This window comes from Acipenser ruthenus, chromosome 4 (assembly GCF_902713425.1).
Source record: "Acipenser ruthenus chromosome 4, fAciRut3.2 maternal haplotype, whole genome shotgun sequence".
Classification (NCBI taxonomy): domain Eukaryota; kingdom Metazoa; phylum Chordata; class Actinopteri; order Acipenseriformes; family Acipenseridae; genus Acipenser; species Acipenser ruthenus.
In genome coordinates, this window is record NC_081192.1 from 34,607,592 (window position 1) to 34,628,229 (window position 20,638).

The 20,638-nt window shown below is 36.8% G+C and overlaps 1 protein-coding gene across 5 annotated transcripts in view; it reads right to left on the reverse strand.

The window, feature by feature from the left end:
• Positions 1–1,257: 1,257 nt before the first annotated feature.
• Positions 1,258–20,638, reverse strand: part of LOC117399482 (nuclear factor of activated T-cells, cytoplasmic 1-like) — a 117,606-nt gene continuing 98,225 nt past the window's right edge. For all 5 annotated transcript variants that reach the window (XM_059022318.1, XM_059022317.1, XM_034920139.2 and 2 more), the window contains one exon: positions 1,258–2,828. In XM_059022318.1, the coding sequence (XP_058878301.1) occupies positions 2,773–2,828 (56 nt within the window). In that variant the 3' untranslated portion in view covers positions 1,258–2,772. The remainder of the gene's footprint in view (positions 2,829–20,638) is intronic.

Consider the following 20,638-nt stretch of genomic DNA (forward strand, 5'->3'; position numbering starts at 1 on the left):
CACATGCAAGATAACAAGTACTACCCAGCTCCAATCTGACGGTGGCAAGGTACTCTTTGCAGCAAAAATGCATTGCATAAAGAGACCCACATTTTCTTTTGGAATCTTAAACGACAGCTTCTGTCTTCATAACACATCAGCTCAGCTAGTGGTGCGTCACCAGTGGTATTTCACTTTATTCCTGTCCCCACCTCTCTCACCCCCATATACTGATAAGGTCTTAGATTCAAAATGAAGGCACTCATTATACACCAAAGCATGATAAGCACAAGTCACTGGTCAAGCATACAGTACACAGTATACAAATCAGAACAAACAACATTTAAGTATGTACCATCGTGAGAAACAGAAACCTAGTGTATGTAACTTACAGTTGTGAATGGAAATTTGCAGAAGATGAGAAATTTGATTCTCAGCTAATTAGTTGTTACCTTTTTTTGATCAAAAAGGCTGCTTCCCATAGAAAATGGTGTTTCAGCAGATTTGTATGCCTGGTTTGAAATTCTGAATGGCACACATTTAATGATGTTTCTTGTCTTCTGACTGAATGCTGGAAGCTGGAGAGTTTAACAATGCACCCAGCAAGGTTCTGAAGCGGGCATATGATAAGCACAGAGTGTTTAAAAGAAACATGGCATGCAAAATCTATTCTTTTTATATGGACAAAAGAGCCAATAAGTCACAGCTATGATTAACAGGGACTGTTGCAACAAGTTGCTTTGGAAAAATGTACAAATATCTTTAAAGCACTTTAAAGCCATACTATATTCTATAGTCTTCACAGTAATGTGCAAATATTACCAATATGGCTTTTATTTGATTTGCTTTTTGTTTTTAAAGACACCATGAATACATCAAACATCATTTTAAAATCCCCATAAATATGTAATATTTCAGAGGAAATACATTTCACTTTGTGCTTCAGCATTGTAAGCCCTGGCAAACCATGAATGTGTAAAGTATAGCCACGTCTAGCAGAAACCATGACTGACTAAGGCACAATATTTTACTAATTTCATATATCAAACCATGCCACAGACTATTCTACACACAATCTGAAAAAGTACAATTTCATTCATAAGTGTATAATAAACTATTAACTGTATTCCAAGCGGAACTAGTACGACTATTCATAAGCATAACATACTCTAGGAAGCTATACATCTAGATCAGTTTTTTTTTTCTCATTCCATTAAAATATTTGATTTTAAAAATCTTATAGGAGATTACAGTTAGCAGTCAATCCTCTTCAATTTATTATTATTATTATTTGTTTATTTAGGAGATGCCTTTATCCAAGGCGACTTACAGAGACTAGGGTGTGTGAACTATGCATCAGCTGCAGAGTCACTTACAATTACGTCTCACCCAAAAGACAGAGCACAAGGAGGTTAAGTGACTTGCTCAGGGTCACACAATGAGTCAATGGCTGAAGTGGGATTTGAACTGGGGACCTCCTGGTTACAAGCCCTTTTCTGTAACCACTGGACCACACAGCCTCCTACAAAATTTATAATTTCCCTCAATCGACTGACAACATTTGGTCATTAAAAATACACAAACGTTTGTTTTCACTATCTAAAGTGCATACATTCATGAGGCATGAACAAGCTAGCTACTGTATCTTCTTAATCTAAAACAGCCAAAAAGATTAAAACAAAAAGCAGTAACTTCACTAGCTAATATGCTTTGGTATCCACAGATATGTTATTGCTAGCTTAAGTCTTTTTTTTTCCACCTCCAAAACGGCAAACAAAAAAAGATCATGATTGTCAGATATATTACTTGCATAATTTAAAAAGTTATATTTACGTGCACACGTATCTGCAATTAGTCTTGAATAAGGTATTGTGTTTGAAGCCCCGTTCTTTATTCAATTCTAAATATTTGTATGTCCCTTTTAGTGACCCTGCAGGCAAGAACACTCACATTTGATCACGGTATATGCTATAAGTCTATACTAAAGAAGAATGTTGATTAGCAAAAATCTATGCCATTTAAAATAGCAAACTTAGGAAATCATTATGGATTTCTCCAGTCTCTTTGTATTGTAATTTAACTATATACTAGTTTAGACTATATGCAGTTCTTCACTGTGAGCTTAGTTAGTGCACTAGGATGGAAATTACCATTGTGTCCTGTGCAGCAGTGTGTAACATTTAATCATTAAAAAAGTAAACAGGCCACTTTAAAGGAAAATAACAAATCATACTATTTTCAGTCATGGATATGGCATAAGATACATTAAAAAACCTGATGGTTTTGAATGATGATGAAAAAGGAAACCAGAATAAAGGCATAACATTAACATTTTTGACATTTGTTTTGCATTGTAAAAAGCACTTCTTACGAAGACAATAACCTTTTTTTTCTATATTGTATTGCATCCCGGTTTCACTACATAAATATATAAGGCACATCCATGGCTGTTCCTTAAGACCGCCAATTGATGAACAAACAGTGCCAACTAGCGCTAAGATAGAACAGTGCCACTCAGGAGCAACTTCTTTGGATGGAAGATCAGACCTTTAAAAAAATGCCAGTTTTTAATAAAACAATACAAAAAGTGGTCCCAGGAAGATAGACGATAGGGCAGAAGGGTTGCTTCGCTGCTTTGTCATCTTCTTCTAACATTGAACAACATTGGAAGATCAGTGTGCCACTCTTTAACATCGTCTTTACCAGAACAGTTCATTTAAGAGTCTTAGAATGATTATTATTATGATTTGATTTGATTTTTTTCAATCCTTCAGTCCTGTAGTTTGTATGTGGCTATGCATGGCCATGGACAGAAGTGCTGGATAGATCATTCCTTATAATTTCATTTACTGTGAAGAAAAAAAAAGAGCACAGAATTAATAACACATAGTTTATAAATAACATTAGGAATAGAGCACATTTCTTGAGGATCACAGGGAAGTGTATAAGGCAATAAAAGCACAACAAGTTAACATCTTCAGTAACAGTAAAAGTAAAGTTTTCGTTGCGCAGCTGAACATTCAGGTCTAATACATTTTCTTTACTTTGAAACCCTCTCATGCATATTGGTCTGCACAAATTGAAGAATGACAAATAAATATTTCCTCTGTCCAGCACGGAGGATAAGTATAGTGCTGTACCTTCAGAGATGTTTAAAAGATGAAAAAAACTAAATAAAATGATGAGGGACAGTGATAGCGGTACTGAAACCAATAGGTTAGCTACAATAAAAGCTTAGGAATTACAGATGTGAATTTAGAAGAATAGCTTTGGGTAAATATCTCCTAAGTCTATTCCCCTCCATAGGCAAACACAGGAGTTCAAAGTGTACAAATATCAAAATATTGAATATAAACACACACACACATATAATAAGTCCACTGGTTGCGAAAGGTGCTTACTCTCAAAACAAAAACAATATTAATGTTTATAAAAAGTAGATGAAAAGCAAACAATATACACTCTTGGTAACTTACAAAATAACCTACAATTTAATCTTCTACCAGCTCTACAGAAATACTGTAGCTTAATACATCCTCTACAATTATCAAACCATTTTTGTCAAAGAAGAAAAAAGGGCCAGTGTCAATATGTGTTGAATGTGAGTTGATGTTGTTATAAAAATAATTTTAAAGGGACTATCATGAAGAAAAAATTCATTGACAGAACCCATGAAGATTTGGTTTAAAACAAAGGTTAGTTTTCAACATGCAACATGGTTGTATTCTAGAAAAGTAGCATTCTAGATTTGGAATTAACAACATACATGCGGAAATCAAGTGGTAATATGTAATAATAATAATAATAATAATAATAATAATAATAATAATAATAATAATAAATTGTACACTTTGTATACAAAGTTCACCTTTTTGCTAATGACTGACCACCTTCTACTTAATTAGAACTGATTTATCAATATTGTGGGGGCAACTGTGTAGCTTTAATTCCACACCCATAAACAGGAGTAAAACTCCAGGTTAGCATAAAGGTAGCCAGCAAGAGGCTTTAATGAACTTTGTCCAAAAGTCAACAAAGAACAAAATGTGAATTTATACATTCTTCCTACGTTAAAATCAAGTTTGCACTAAATCACCTTTACATCAACTTTAAAGGAAGCCTTATCGCATCCCATGCCTACATATTTGGTATCCTAATTCAAATTGAGAGAAAAATAAATAGTATTATCTCACAATATCAGGCAGTGAGAAACTCCATGGCCAGTGATAATCGTGCTTTCCTTAGAAAAGACTCTCTTTTTACTCCCCCCCCCCTAGTTTCCCACACTTAAAACGGTGTCTGTTTATCAGTTGTGTTCTTTGGCAGATGAACAGGAAATGACTGAACATGGCAAGGACCAACCAAAGCTAAACAAACAGCAGCACATCTATTTCCCTCGATGTACATTCCGATAAGTGAAAATGTCACAGCTAAGGCAGCAACTTGTTTATGCATCCAATCTATTATCTAAAACAAGTATTAATCAGGCATCCAACAGTGCAGCCTCATGGAGCCAGCACAGGAAACCTTTATTTTCTTATGCCACTGGCTGTGCCACCTTGTCTGCTCATATCCCCTTCATGCCCTTCTAGGAAATATGTTTCTTGCACAAATGTCAGCGGTAAGGTTTTGCAAAGCTGACATCTTTGTGTTCGATTTCATTTGATGACCGCTCAGTGCTACTGCCAGCTACATTGTCTGTGGGGTAGAGAAAAAAAGCATTGCTCCCCAGTTACAAATTAATCTCACCTGAGAACATTTGGCAATCGCCTTCATTATATTCAGAAGCAAGCTTTCAATACGACCTCCCACATAGTACCACTGGTGATGTAGCTGACATAACAGTTTCATCAATATCAAACTTAGAAACAATGCGCTCAAAAGGATGAACAAACCCTTAGAAATCAAACAATAGTCTTCAGTAGTGAATCTGTGGGAAATATTCCTAACCCCCTTGAAAAACATCCAAAAAATAGCAGCATTATTACTACAGCCTTCTCTTGTTATGACAGATGGCTTTCTGCTCAGGTGGGTGTAATAACCTATAGCTACAGATGATGGATATACTGTAGGAAAAGGGGAATTCTGCCATCAGCGTGAATCAGGCAGAAGCCAGATTTGGGAATACATTCCTAATGACAAACAAAAAAACAAAACCCAGGTGTTGAAAAGGTTGGGAGAAGGTCTGAGAGACCCAGATGTTTAAGTATATCCCATCTGCACTGAATAGACTTTGGTTCACAACCCAACTCAGTTTGTCTAGTCTATGTAAGGAAAACAGGAATTCAGGAAGCAAAATGAAAGATTTCACAACGTCTTGGGGTGCATATGTAGCATACGGCTTAACCCTTAGCGGTCCATTTATTCAGCGTGTCTCAGGCGCGTCAGGTCCAATTTATTTTCACATGCGCAGTTTATTTTAGACGTGCTGTTTAAAAGTATTTTTTTTCACAGTAAAACAGGTTTAAAAGGCACTGCATATCAACAGGACACTCAGTACTGCATCTCCAGCCCCGCCCCACCCCTTGTTCGCTGTATTTTTCACATATCTCTTCATAGTAGTGCATACCGATAAATCATCTCCTGATCACTTGTTTTATCACCAAACTCCTCAATAATGCGATCCAAGTCATTATTTTATTACTATAACATCTAAAAAAAGCTCTGCAAATGTCTGTGATATTCTTTGAGTGCTAGATGCAGAAGCAGCTATCTTGTTTGTTTGTCCGTGTTATCTATGTGATGCCGGGGCTATCTGTATTCATGAGATACACCCCCTTATTTTTTTTTTCCGGCTTCTCTCAGCTCCTATCTGTCTCACTCGGCCATTGAATGGTTTTCTCGGCTTTTTCCAGAGAAAAAACGACTAGAGACCTGTTTTTTACATCTTTTTGATGATGTCGGACAGGGTCCGACATTGGACCGGAAAGGGTTAACTTTACTGAAGTCTGACATTTTTCAATTTTAGGGGCTTTTTCAAGTCATTCATGGGGATTCCCTCTTTGACAAAACTTTTTTGTACACTTGAAAAACAAATCTGAATATTATGGTCAAAATCACTCTCCAACCAAAAAAACCTTGTCAGTATGTTTACTTTGCTTTTTTAAAAATTGTTTGTAATTTTTCACGTGTCTTTTAATGTGTGAGTTTTAACCATTCAACTACTTTAAATCTGGCACTGGTTGAAATGAAAAAAACCACAAGATGACAAAAAAAAAACACAGATCTGTAAGACCCACATAAATAACAATCCTCTAAAGCAGTTACCATTATACAGATGCAAATATTACTTTCCTACTACCTCTTCTTGGGTAATGCTTGGTAAACGCCCACTTTAAAAATGAATATGATGCCAGAATTAACTCTTAATAGCTGTTGCTGTCTTAGGGCAAACTAGCATTTACCTGCTAAAGCATGGCTATTTATAGAAATCTTGTTTTTAAGCTTTTTTGTAACATTGTCTGACTTAAAAAGTGCCAGCTGCTGAAGACATTTTATTTTTAAGTGGCAAGGCAGTGCCTTGAACTTTCATTGTTTGTGACTCATTGTACCAATTCCTTGCTTGTACATTGACACCTACACTAAACCAGTGTTTATTTATTATTATTATTATTATTTATTTCTTAGCAGACGCCCTTATCCAGGGCGACTTACAATCGTAAGCAAATACATTTCAAGTGTTACAATACAAGTAATACAATAAGAGCAAGAAATACAATAATTTTTGTTCAAGTAAAGTACAAGTTTGACAAACCACAATTCAATAATACAGCAGGTAATAGTGATAATTACATCAGGATATGATTAAATAGTGATAGTTACATCAGGATGTGATTAAATACAAAGTACTACAGGTTAAAAACTTGGCAGATTACAGTATTCTGAAGTACAGGATTAAATGCAGTAAAATAGGGGCTGATAAGAGCAAAATAAAGCACATTTACATGAAGGGTGATAGTGTCCCAGGATACAAACAGAGGAGTTCTACAGGTGCTCTTTGAAGAGGTGAGTCTTAAGGAGGTGCCGGAATGTGGTCAGGGACTGGGCAGTCCTGACATCTGTAGGAAGGTCATTCCACCACTGCGGAGCAAGGGTGGAGAAGGAGCGGGCTTTGGAGGCAGGGGAGCGTAGCGGTGGTAGAGCTAGTCTTCCAGTGCAGGCGGAGCGGAGAGGTCGAGTGGGGGTGTAGGGAGAGATGAGGGTCTGGAGGTAGCTGGGTGCAGACTGGTCAAGGCATCTGTAGGCTAGTACAAGAGTCTTGAACTGGATGCGAGCGGTGATCGGGAGCCAGTGGAGCGAGCGGAGTAGTGGAGTAGCGTGGGCGAAGCGAGGCAGAGAGAACACTAGGCGGGCAGCAGAGTTCTGGATGAGCTGGAGCGGACGGGTGGCGGACGCAGGGAGGCCAGCCAGGAGGGAGTTGCAGTAGTCTAGGCGGGAGAGTACCAGGGCCTGGACCAGGAGCTGGGTAGCATAGTTGGTGAGGAAGGGTCGGATTCTTCGGATGTTGCTCAGGAAGAATCGGCAAGTGCGTGCCAGAGTGGAGATGTGCTGGGAATAAGAGAGGCAGGGGTCCAGGGTGACTCCAAGGTTCTTAGCTGAGGAAGAGGGAGAGAGTGTGGTAGATTCCAGAGGAACAGAGATGGAGAGATCAGAGGAGGAGGAGGAGGAGGGAAAGAAAAGGAGGTCAGATTTAGAGAGGTTGAGTTTGAGGTGATGCGAGTGCATCCAGGAGGAAATAGCAGACAGACAGGTAGAGATACGGGAGGAGATGGTGGAGTCAGAGGTGGGGAAGGAGAGGAAAATCTGAGCATCATCAGCATAGAAATGGTATGAGAAACCATAGGATGCGATGAGGGGGCCCAGGGAGCGGGTGTAGAGAGAGAACAGGAGAGGACCCAAGACTGACCCTTTATTTTTTGTTATAAACTAATACTTTCCATTTTTGTATAAAATGTTTCCACTGATACAAACATAAAAAATGCTTGCCAGTTCCACAGGTAGTTTGACTTTACCTGTTGAAGCATAAGATACAGACTCTCTCCTCATTAAATATACTAAGCCACTCAAACAGGATGTGGCAAACTGTTAGACCACATGCAATTCAGTACTGTAGGATTATTTATAGCTAACTGCTGCTGCAAATCTATTATCTATCTCGGGCTATATTTATATTTTAACTTTTTTATAAAAAATATCACAGGACGAAAGTTCAGCCTTTGACTGTTTTTTTTATTTGTGTGGTTTTCTATTAATAGCGACTTCATTTTTAAAAATACATTACTTAGAATTTTAAGTAAACATTTAAATATTAAAAACCTGTGATCAAATGTAGCTAATACCAAAGACGTTTAAGTTGTATGATGAAACCCTTTGCAATGTCCACTTTTGACAGGCTGTAATTCAGCAGTAGTTTTGGCAGCTTCTTGCAGCTGGTATTTCAAAGGGAAAGACTCTTTTTGTTGCAGAAGGTTAAATGTTGATGTTTGTCCAAGGCTGGTCTTGTGTTTAACAACAGAACATTGGGTGGGCAAGTCATCTATTAGGGAGAAATAGAGATTGCACAATTTGTGATTCATCATCCCCATCTGTGTTAATCCACAATTTAGAGTTTTCACAGATTCCTGAGAAAGTGTTTGGAACAAGGCAAGGGGTCATAGATTGCACTTATGTTGGATGCCTTGTTTATTTTTCACTGAATTGTTCAAAGATAAATGTATTTTTCTTTTAAGTCAACGAAAGTTATTAACCTCTCCTGCTCGTCAAAAGAATGCACACTAAGATTTTTATGATAAAATTAACAGGTTTCCAAGGCCCTCTCTGATAGGCCTACTGTGTAATATATGCATTTCAATTCAGAAAAAGGACCAAAGGGGGTTGTTTGACAATTGTTCTTGAAACAAGCTTTAAAGCACTACTATTGTTGTTATACTGTAAATCACAACCCCTGAATTGAGAAAAATGCAGTCAAAGCCATAAGAACTGGCATTTTTGAAAGCTTCAGACACATTCTCACCACGTGGGGCATGAGATAAACATCTCTTCTTTTGCACCCAAACAGCACTTACTCTATGTGGTTTATGTATCATCAACCACAATTAGTGGGACTACCCCATAATTTGGTTCACTTGAGAGTGAATGACCCAGTATTTAAATTTCTTATAAAACATTGTCAGATGATGATGATGATGATGATGATGATTATTATTATTATTATTATTATTATTATTATTATTATTATTATTATTATTATTATTATTATTATTATGTATTGTTCCTCATTATCTTGTAAAGCGCTTTGTGATGGTGGTCCACTATGAAAGGCGCTGTATAAAACAAAGGTTGATTGATTGATTGATTGATTGATTATATTGTTTACAAACAAATTTATTTGTGCCACACTGCAGGTGACATACTGTAGACAGGCAGGCATACAGTGGTACTCAAGAAACAACACTGGGTTCCTGTCACAGTCAGACCAATTATAAGGGGTATTATGAAAAGGTCAAGCATACTGCATACTTTAAGGAAACAGTGGACACATAATATTCAGCAAGGGTTTAGGACAGGGTTTAACTTGGATCAATACTGTGTAGTATTCATTACCCATATAATCTCACCTAGATAGCTAATGGAATAATTTATATTTTAAAATAGTACTCATGAACCCTAATTAGACATGTTGTTTAAGGTCTCCAACATGCCAGAAAACCCATATCCAGCTTTTACTGGTATTATTATAATTAAGCAAGCTAGGCTTAGTAAACATTAGACTAACTAAGTATAGTAAAAAACAAACAAAAAAAAAACAAAAAAAAACCCAGTACATTAGATGAAAATGACTTTTCTTGTCTGACACATATATAGTATATTTATATTATGTGTATTACACACCAAAGCCCACTGAACACAGTGAAGCAATGTTGCTGGTAGTTGTATTGGCCGACAAAGCAATGTTGCCATTGCTACTGTACCAAATAAAAATAACAAGAGGCTCCAGAATTCAGGTTTTATCAAGAATGCAAAAGAATGCAAACACAATGAACAACATTCATTTTAATAAGAAATTACCTCTTTTTTTATATCACCAGAAACCCAGCCTTATTATGTAAAGTTGGGTGTAAATTATTCCTTGTATGACATAGTATGCTGCTTCAGAAAGCGAAGTGCTTCAGCCCCATCACTTTGAAGATGGTCTGGGATCTCAACACCTAGTTAGGTTCTAGTTACTAATTTTCCCAGTACTGGTTTACAGTAGATCACATTGAACAGGAAGTTTGTAGCAAAGGAAAGATTGTCTTAGCTGTGTTATCTCTATCAAGGTTACCAGGAACTCCCTTAAGACAAAACACACTGTAGCTCCAAAGCTCCATGGAGAATGAAATCATGACATTACAGTAGCATTCAACCAAGCAAACAAGGACTCCCATTAACAATTGCTGCTGTAGCTTTCGGGATGTCACAGATTGGATGCAAACATTGACCCCTGACCTTATCTGTCTTTTGCACAGGGTGCTTAATGTATAAAGGATACTGACGCCTGATTCATGAAACTTATCAAGATTATTTTTAAACAGATCCCAGACATTGTTACTTAAATTTGACTTGTAGTTTTGAAGAAATACACACTAAGTAACCCAAAAACAGACCTTAGAAGGTGCATGAAAATGAGCCAGTATAATTAAATTATTTAAAAAAAAACACTTTTTTTTGTAGGGGAAAAAAACCCAGATGTTGTAAGAAACACCAGTCACTTACTGTAAGGGACTAGGTGGCACAGCAGGTTAGTGATGGTATAAAACGTTGTTTCTTGAGTCAGATCTTATTGTAGAGATCAATAGTAATTTAAATGAAATGGTCGGCCCATATTAAATAATCTTTGGTGATGTAAACCATCATCATAACACTGTCAACCACTGGCGGAGGAAGAGAAAGATGGGCCCTGGTGCAGGACCTTGTTGTGGGCCCGGACCTTATGTAATACTTTTATAAACATAAAACATGCCAAGTCAAGTGTTCAATATTTATTCTCAGAATGTTAGCATGTATGAAACAGTATACGACTACATGTAATAAGAAGCTTTTCTACTCACCGACTTGAATTGCATTTTGTGTGCAGCTTTACTTCTAATATCACACTCTTTTTAATCACAAGCTAACAAGTACAATCACCATTCCCTCCAGGATTCAGTAGAAATTCACAGAAAAAAAGTTAGAACACTAATTTTAAATCAACCATTTTTTTAAAAACATAATTAAGAGAATAGCAGTACCTGATGAAACGAGGGAGAATAAAAACTTAATTACTGGCACTGGTAGCTACAATGTTATGAATATGCAATCATAAATGTGAAGGATATTTTTAGGTTTAGTGAAGGTTTAGTTTTTTTTGACTGGTCAATAACTTTATTTTTGCCGAAGCACAGTTCGATTAATACATTATCAATACACGACATATTAAACTCGCAATAAATATACACATTGTAGTGAGAGGTCTTTTAAAGTTTTAAAAAATAAGTGACATTCCTTTTGTCACATTTGATCTTTTCAGAGGCATGACAGTAGACAAGTGGCTAGAAACAAAACCTCCGTTGGCAAAAAAAAACCCAAAAACAAGCAAGAGACACAAAGATCTAACAAGTCAACAACATAATGAAATCGAAGAAAACAAAAATGCCTGGGCAGCTGGCGTTTTTATTATTGGATAAAACATAAATAAATGGCAATCGACTTAAAAATGTAAGTGTCCGTTACAAGAATTCTCTGCTTTAGTGCATAATTCAGCTGGTCAAGAGTACTCAATTTCTAGATTTGTTATGTTCGCCTCCATGCTGGTCTCAATCGCTCCGTAAACAGTGCTGACATAAACCGCAATGATAGCCTGTTAGTGACAATGCCAATCATGTCTTTTTGTATTGGCTTCTCCAGGTCAGCAGTAGTAATGCGTGGATAGTGAACTTTGTCGTTGCCTCCTTTTCTGTATCTTTTCATTATCAACAAAAATACATGACTGGCATTTTTAAATGCTTGGTCACTAACAAGGCTAACACTGCGGGTTGGCAGGTTTATGTCAGCTCTGTTTATGGAGCGATTAAGACGAGCACGGAGGCTTCATTCATTTGAATCAATTACAATAAATGGAAACGTTGAAAACCTCCAGTTTAATGTTTACAACAAATTGGCACTATACTTGTTTTAGGCACTATTTTTTCTCCAAAGCGTAAGGATATATAATACACTTGTTCGTTTTAAAAAAAGAAAAACAATTGTGTTTTATTTTTTAATTTTTATTGTACCCATTTTATAAGAGGGATAATACACGCCAGGGCTTATGCGTTACGTTGCATTAACATACCGCTTTGTTGGTTGAAGGCACTCATCTTTGCTTTGTGCCTCCAACCCAACTACAGCTGTATGTTAATGCAACACAACGCACAAGCCCTGGAGTGTGCTATCCATTACGTATTAATCCTGCATGACATCACAATTGGCACTGGAGTTGGCACCTTTGCGAGTGGCCTCTCAGAAAATCAAAGGGCTGCATAGGCATGGTAACTGAGCCACCCTCTGCTGAGCAGTGTTCTGGCCCACTGGTGGGGCACTGGGGTAAAGAACATACAGATTCTGCTTATGCTGTACTTGATTAGTATTTCAAATAGATGACTTCAGTCTTCAGTGCTGCCAAACTGGCAACTTTCACCAGCACTTGAATCAAGAGAGGAAACAGTGCTTAAGAGTTTTAAACATTTCTACATTCATGGTGACAACAACACAAAATGGACCTCATTTACTAAAGGTTCTTATGCGACACCCCGCGTGTTATCCAAGGATAAGGGGCATGCTAGAAAATCCTGTATTTATCAACCACGATAAAGTGCGACTTAAAGCATAAAACGTGAGTTAGCATGCACGCCTTAAAAATAACAGGATTTGTACATTAGCATCTGCTGAATATGCAAAATACATGGTGATGTATTAAAATTAAGTGGCATGAGAGCACTAATGAGGCTAATGCTATTCAGACGATATTTAATAAACTGTGCTAACCATGAAGCACACCTTAAATTGCCTGCTAGATAGCACTGATGGAAAGCAGGTGTTACCAGCTGAGATCCGTCTTAAAGCTGTCTGTCAGCACAAGGTACAGCTATATGTATGTACGATACTACACATCTGAAACTCTGTAAATAAGTAAGACTCATTTTTAAAAAAATGCGTTTATATACTAAAACGCACATATACCAGCCGACTACATAAAATAAATAAAATGCGTCTATATACAAGTATATTATGATTAAATAAAACCGTATAAACAAAATAAGTAACAGGACATTGAAAATAATGTTTATGTAGCCTATAGACATAAAAAGCACGCAAAAGCTTTCTATGCAAACGAAGAAAAAAAAGGTCATAACTTACTATGCAAATGAAAAAAAGACATAGCTGCGTTCATACAGACATAATTGAAACACGGTAATATAAATAAATAAAGGAAATTGGGCTCCTAAATCACATACCTGCATACAGTGCACTGTTTTCTCCACACGATTTGGGCACAGCTATACCATTGCAGGTGTCGGCTGGCACTGGGGTCGATACCTTCTACATACCTGCTTTTACTGTTCTGTACAAATAATTCACATAAGAGTTCATGGTGCAGTAATGCACAAAGATTCAATATATATAGTACTATACATATGTTAGCAGTTAAAGTTCATGATAATTGATGTTATAGTGTTATGAGGAGAGTTTCAACAATTATTCTGCAATGACTTCAATAAATATTGCAGAGGGAGAGTTAGTACAGTTGTAGTTTATAACAGAAATAAAAAGTAATCTGCGCAAGATACTGGACTAAAAACCAGTGAAGTAATGGAAAATATGACCTCACACATTCCACTCACAAAAAAACAAAACAAAACAAGAAAATCATCTATTTTATTACCTCAAGTGCCTGGATCTGTTCAAACCCAGAACTTATTTGTACCTCTTTAATCATAACGAGCCATCACCACAGGGAATTCTATTTCTGGAATGCCTGGGACAGCAACTGACTGACTACAAGTAGCAGGCTTTAATAAAACATGATACTCTCAGCTAAATATGTTCTGTTGGCAGAGATGAATAGCGTTGTTACAAGTGACTGTCAGACACTACAATGGGACTGATTTTCCTAACTCCAGTGCCTGTTTCTCTGTTTATCTACCTTTCCTACCTTTGTAACCTGCAGCATGGATTGGATAATAGTTGTTCCGCACTACTGAAAGCGTGGGAACCGTCAGGTTTCCACAGAAGACCTATTCTGGGGGTTTTGAAACATAATATGAGGGTGCCATTTTTGTTTTGTTTGTGATTTATAATAAGTTAATACATTGTGTGTTGGTTGTCTTTTATTTTAACAGAAATATTTTTTTACACTTTGAGCAGCAAGAACCGCTCAGCTTCGTGGTCCTGCACAAGATAACATCCCATATGTAGGGGTTTACTTAAATTGCGGTAAATTTACATATTTTTCACAGGTAGGTTGTGGAATAAAATTTGGATTTTGTGGAAATTTTGCGGACCTGTTTAAACATTAAATAAAAGTAGACAGTATTTCAGAACACTATAAAGCCTAAAAATAGTGGTACTTGCTTCCTTACTAAAACAGAGTGCTGTCATTTGTTAAAGGCAAGCATGCAACATCTCCCAACAGTTGACTTGCCCATACATTGAGACTGCACGTCTGCATCCACTGAATTGGTTGGAAGTTAAGGCAAAGCTTTGCCAAGTTATACAGGTGTGGAAATCGATTAGAAATAGCCCAAAAACTTGTTTACCCAAGGACATCTGGCATAATTTAATAAAGGCAATATATGCAGCGCGTTCGTTGCCATGTTATTTGTCCCATCCAATTATTTATTTTATTAGTACCGAGACAAAACAAAGAAAACGTGCCTATTCGGGTCTAAAATTCCAACTGCGAAAAAGTAAGTAGCAGGTTGGAGCGAGGTGGCTGTGCTAGATCGTTGTAGTACTGATTTAACTTGCCAACAGGAATACTTTTTCTCTGCGCGGACGTTCAAGTTTGTTTTCTGAAAGCTATTATTTGTTTAACGTTCTGTTCAGCAGCCTCTGTAGTAGCCTTTCGTTTAATGTGTGATTCTGAAGATATAGAGATCGATCGTGTTTTCTCCAAAGACACATTAAGATATGCAAAACAATTACTTCCATCTGCATGTACAGTTTCTTTGGGAAATATCTTCACACGATCAATCACCGAAATAAACTTTGCTTTTTTTGCTTTGTCGTCCATTTCTACTATTTTACCTCCAATGCTGAAAACTAGATTTTAGTAACCTAAAACAAAACAATGCAGCACTGACTTTGTCCCACCTCCTACTGCACAGTACAGGTCACAGAAAAGCAGTACAGACGCACCGATAGGCTGAATAAAACTTCGTTGTGATTTGAACAGTAAACAAGAACGTTAACCGCTATGGAGAATTTTTTTTGTAAATGTTATTTGTGGACGTTTTTTTGTTTGATTGTTTTATGCTGACGTTCAATGCACACGGGGCGGCAAAGGAATAAAAAAGGGCTACCTACAGAAGGAAGATACATAGTTTGCGTCACTTGCGTTGTGCAGTAGTTCATTTAAACAAGGTTTCTTTATTTTTCCTCACCGTACTTGTTCGGTATGCATTGGCCCCTAAAAGAGGTTAATTTCGTGGTGACCCCTCAATTTCACGATTTCCGTGAAATCTTCGAAATCGCGATTTAAGTAGACCCCTACCCATATAAATAAGAGACCCCCTACACATTACATTATTAACTTATGATAACAGACTATTTGTATCATCCATTGTTTATTTATTTATTTTCAATTTAGAGTGCTTGCGAAATCCTGAGTGAAGTGTTTTTGTTTGTTTTAGTAACTGTGTACATTTGTCTTTGCCAGACGGCTAATACGAATCCAGGAGCTGCCGCGTCAAGTCAGCAATAAGCCCAGACTTCACTGCACCTGTAAACAAGCAAGCACCACTGTTTAAAGCACCGCACCTGCACCTGAGCACGCACTGTCTGGAGATGTGTCTGTATCTGTGTTGTGTGTCTGTGTTTTGTATTATTATTTCAGGACTGCAACCCCTTGGTTTATACGCTGGCAATACCCATAGCTGGGTAGAGTCAGCATTATTATTTCATACGGTCAAGGAGACCATTAAAAATAAAAATTAAAGATCTTGAACTGTGAACTTTGTGTTTGTTGTTGTCTGGAGCACCTGCATCACCCCTACATCCATGCACTGCCACGTTCACAGTGCCCCACCATGCATTGTACTCCTGCTGTCTCGTCATTTTAAAAATGCTTCATTTCAATGTCCTCCATGCTCCAACCTCCATACCAACTCAGATAGCACTAAAAATCAACAGGCAGTCAAGCCAGCCACCTCTCTTCATCTGGCCATCCTTAGAAACGGGTGTTCCCAAAACACTGAACACCTGAGGTGAGATTTCATCTGAAGAATCTCACCTAAACATTAATTCGTCATGAACAGGAGCATTATTTTAAGGGTGAACTACTTTTTTTTATTTTTTTTTTACTGTCAAGAGCTTTAAATGTGACCAGGTTGGGTACTCTAACAAATGCTGAAATAATTACTTTTGACTGTTCTGAACCATGACCCCAACCTTACATCATAATGAAAAGCACTCTTGTTCGAAAGTGTCATCATTCAAAGTGGGAGCAGGGTAGGACTTCGGTCATGAGGAGGAGATATGACTTAAGCAACCTCCCTTCTCCCACATACTTTCAATCTTACATAAACATTCACTTGCGCTGAACTGAGATTTGAAACCAGAATTTTGTGGCTCACAGTCTTTAACTTGACAAAGACACACTGGTTTCTATTCCCCTTGCTTATAAAAGTCCTCTGTTCTACTTGTAGGAAATCAGTACTCGACTTCACAGGTAATCCTACAGGGAGAGTACAAATTAGATTAGTCACATGCCTCACCAACTCGGTTGCTATGGCTGTGAAAATCACACTTATTTCTTAGGTGCAGTCGTTGATTTTGAGTCAGGTTAACAAAACTGAACTTCTATTTATTTCTAAACAAAAAGCAAATGAAGCCACATTTCAAGCTGCCCTGCCTTATACGATTGAATTGTTTACCTTTTAGATAACCTGTTATATATATATTACAGTTTTTCTCTATTCTATTGTTGTTTCTGCTTATGTACCAAGTCTTCTGATTGATACCCCTTTTCAACCACTTCTGAAACAACTTCCAAAAGCTGAATTTCTAAATTGTTTTTTGAATTTAAGAGATGTGCTACTGACAGTTCTACTCCCTCTGCAACTGTAGCAACTGTGATTTTATAGCATGAAAATGTGGAAGAAATAAAAGTATCCTTTTAATTCACAAATACTTCTGTCAAGTTTGGCTATGTTTCGCAATGATACATTATGCTTTACAAAACAGCTTTGGCTTTGGTAATGTACACCACAAACTTTATAAGGGCAAACATTGTTTCCACTGGCAAATTTTACCTTAGCTTTTGATAATGTTTCCACTAGCCTTAGAGTTAGTTTGGTAATAAACTTAACTGTGCTTATCTGGCACATCAGTGGTGCTGGAGAAGTCTATCAGTGTACTCAGAAGAAATGCATCCTGCTTACAATAAGGCTGGCACACTTCACGATTTCTGAAAAACTGAGGGAGTTTTTGGAAAATTCCAATAAACAAAAAATATAAAAATTGCTGTAAGAAACATTGATTAAATCATGACTCTTTTTACTACAGAACTTCATGTAAAAGCCCATCTGGTAGACACTAACATTGTTAGAAAAAAAATGTGTAAAGGAATGGGGATCGACCCATCTTTCAGAACACTTTTCAAATGGCAATGGGAACAGAGGAATGCATATCTTACTGTCTTACTGGCTCCAGTAAATCCGATCATGTATAAGTCATTTTATGTTACTTTTTGGAATATATAGTTTGTTAGAAATACACATATTCTGTGGCCAAAAACTAATTTAACACTCCTGCACTAACTGAAGAGGTCAGTTAAAGTTTGTTTGCCTGTACCAATTTGTTAAGTGCTCTTCTAAGACAGTACTGTTACAGACATATCTATATTAATAATTCATAAGATTGAACTACTTGTCTTTGGACATATTTTAATAAATAACCCGGGGGATAACATATATATTAAGCAGGTTTCTACAACAGCCCAATTTAACAGATTACTGGTCCTGTCCTTAAACAAAACAAAACAAAAAGTAAACCCCCTTAATCCCATAGTGTTCAGTATATTGCAAAGGGCTTTCAATAACACTCAGTTTTCATGGCCGATACTGTAAAAGCATTTATTAGAAAGGGATCTGTATCTCCTTGGTAAAGATTATTTGGTGAGTAAATCAATCATTACAGTAATGAAACAGTCACTTTTTAACATTATACTTATGTGTGCCACAATGCTTTCAGCTGTTAGCAATAATTCTGAAAGACAGAAGCTTTAGCGCTCACAAGCGACTACTTAGTTTAAAAATATAAATTCAATTTTCCCTGATTACTATATAATTACTACTTCTTAAGATGGATTCAGAGACACTAGACAGATGAAGCAATTTATCAACCTGTATTAGGTATCAGCAGGGATTTATGATTTAAATGGGCAATTTAAACCATTGAAATGGTGCTTAAGAAGATCATGAAATTGAATTAGCAAGCAATGAATATGAGCATATTAAATAATGAAGGAATCCATGTTAGGAGCTAAGGGTTATACTCATGATTCAACGGAATTGCTACAAAGAAGGCTTTTATCACTACAGTTAGTGAGCTGATCAAAATCTGTATGCATAAAGCTTAGACATGGAAAACAGGGAACTACAGTAACAGCGGGGAGGTTTAGAAATACACCACCACTTTATGATACACGTTTCTTTTTACCTATTCTATGGGAACGTTCAATTTCCCATAGTTTTTTTTTTAATGTTGATATATTGATAATTGTGCTAATGTCATTTTACAGCACTGTATAGATGTAATTGTATAGTTGTTGTTGTCGCTAGTGCCTCTAATGAGAAGCATTATAACATCACAGTAAAGTGGTAATTTTACACCATCCCTGAGATTTTCTATGCTTGGCTTTTTCACTTTACTGTGTTTTTTTGTTATCGTACACCACATTAAGGTTTCATGAAGTTTAGATATAATGAGTTTGCAACTGCTTTACTAGGATTTCAGATATAAATCGACGTTCCTTGCTAGCAGTAACTCTCCAGGGTGAAAAAAAAAAGAGTGACCATACATGAGTCAATTTTGTCGGTTTCCAAAGGCACAAACTGGAAGGAATTCCTTAATGAGACAACCTGTTCTCCTAAATAAGTTACATGTGTACTCTAAGTTTCAAATACCAGGGCCAGCTTACCCTCATCATAAACGTGGAAACACACCAGTGTTAACAGCTTGGCTAATTGGTTAGTGTCTACTTGTCTGTATTTTATTTTAAAATGTCATATTTCAAAGTATCTCAAAGCAATGGTATCAGTTACCACCATTTTTTATATTTTGACATACCTGTGGTGTCACACTTCTATACCATGGCACCAGTGATAATGTGCTATCGTATCAGTATTGTCATGACTGGTATAGATGTAGTCGGCTTGAGTTTGTTCAATTCGAATTTCTGCAAGGGGTTGCTGTAGTAGGCAAATATGGCGGTCATGCACTATACTGTACAATCATGAAAAGATGCACATGTCTCAGAAAATATGTATAGCCAGTTGCTGTGATGAAAGACTAAGGTCTACCTACTGCCAGTCTGGGACCACCAAAACTCAATTTACATAGTAACTGTTGCTGTGCATTCAATGTGCTCAATTGAAGTTCCAGAGATTCAAAAGTCCCACTGATGAAGGGTAGCGTCTGAAACCAACAACACATTTATTGCACCACCCATTATTACCACAGTTTATTACTGTAAATCATTACTATTGCTTTAGTAGTTTTAGTTATAGCTTATTGGTAATACAGATGTATGTAGCAGAGAAAATCTTTCTTAGAAGATAAGCAGGGTACTCTTGTCTGGATCAGTCATAGGTGATGTTATACCAATAACGGAGGGATGAATTCTTTAAAACAAATAAAGCCGTTTCAGGTAGGTTTACAGTAAGATGACATATAAGGGGGCACATCATTAGACAAAGTAAAATGAGGTTTATATGGTTATCACTCAAGATTTTCAGAAAAAAAACCCATCAATTTAATTTAAATTATGGGAGAGAAATAGATGGATTAAGGCTGATTCATATATCTAGCTGTCTAGATTATAAGCAAAATCATATTTGCTTGATGATATCTTTCTTTTTTTCTTATAATAGATAAGTGACACCCACACAGGAATAGATGGCAGCAGAATGAACAGCTCTGTTTGGTTATCATATTCCACATGACTAATTCAAGGTATTTATCTTGTTTTCTCATCACGACTTCTTCCTAATTATTCTTGTGATAACCTAAAAGCTCTGTGGCATTCTGTCAATTTGAAACCATATTCTTCTTGTACCATGTGGAAAGTATACAGCTAGGAAAATTGCATCAAAGCAAGATTGTGTCAGACTAATTGTGCCATGAAGATTCCACTTTGCTTTGACATGTTTCATAAATT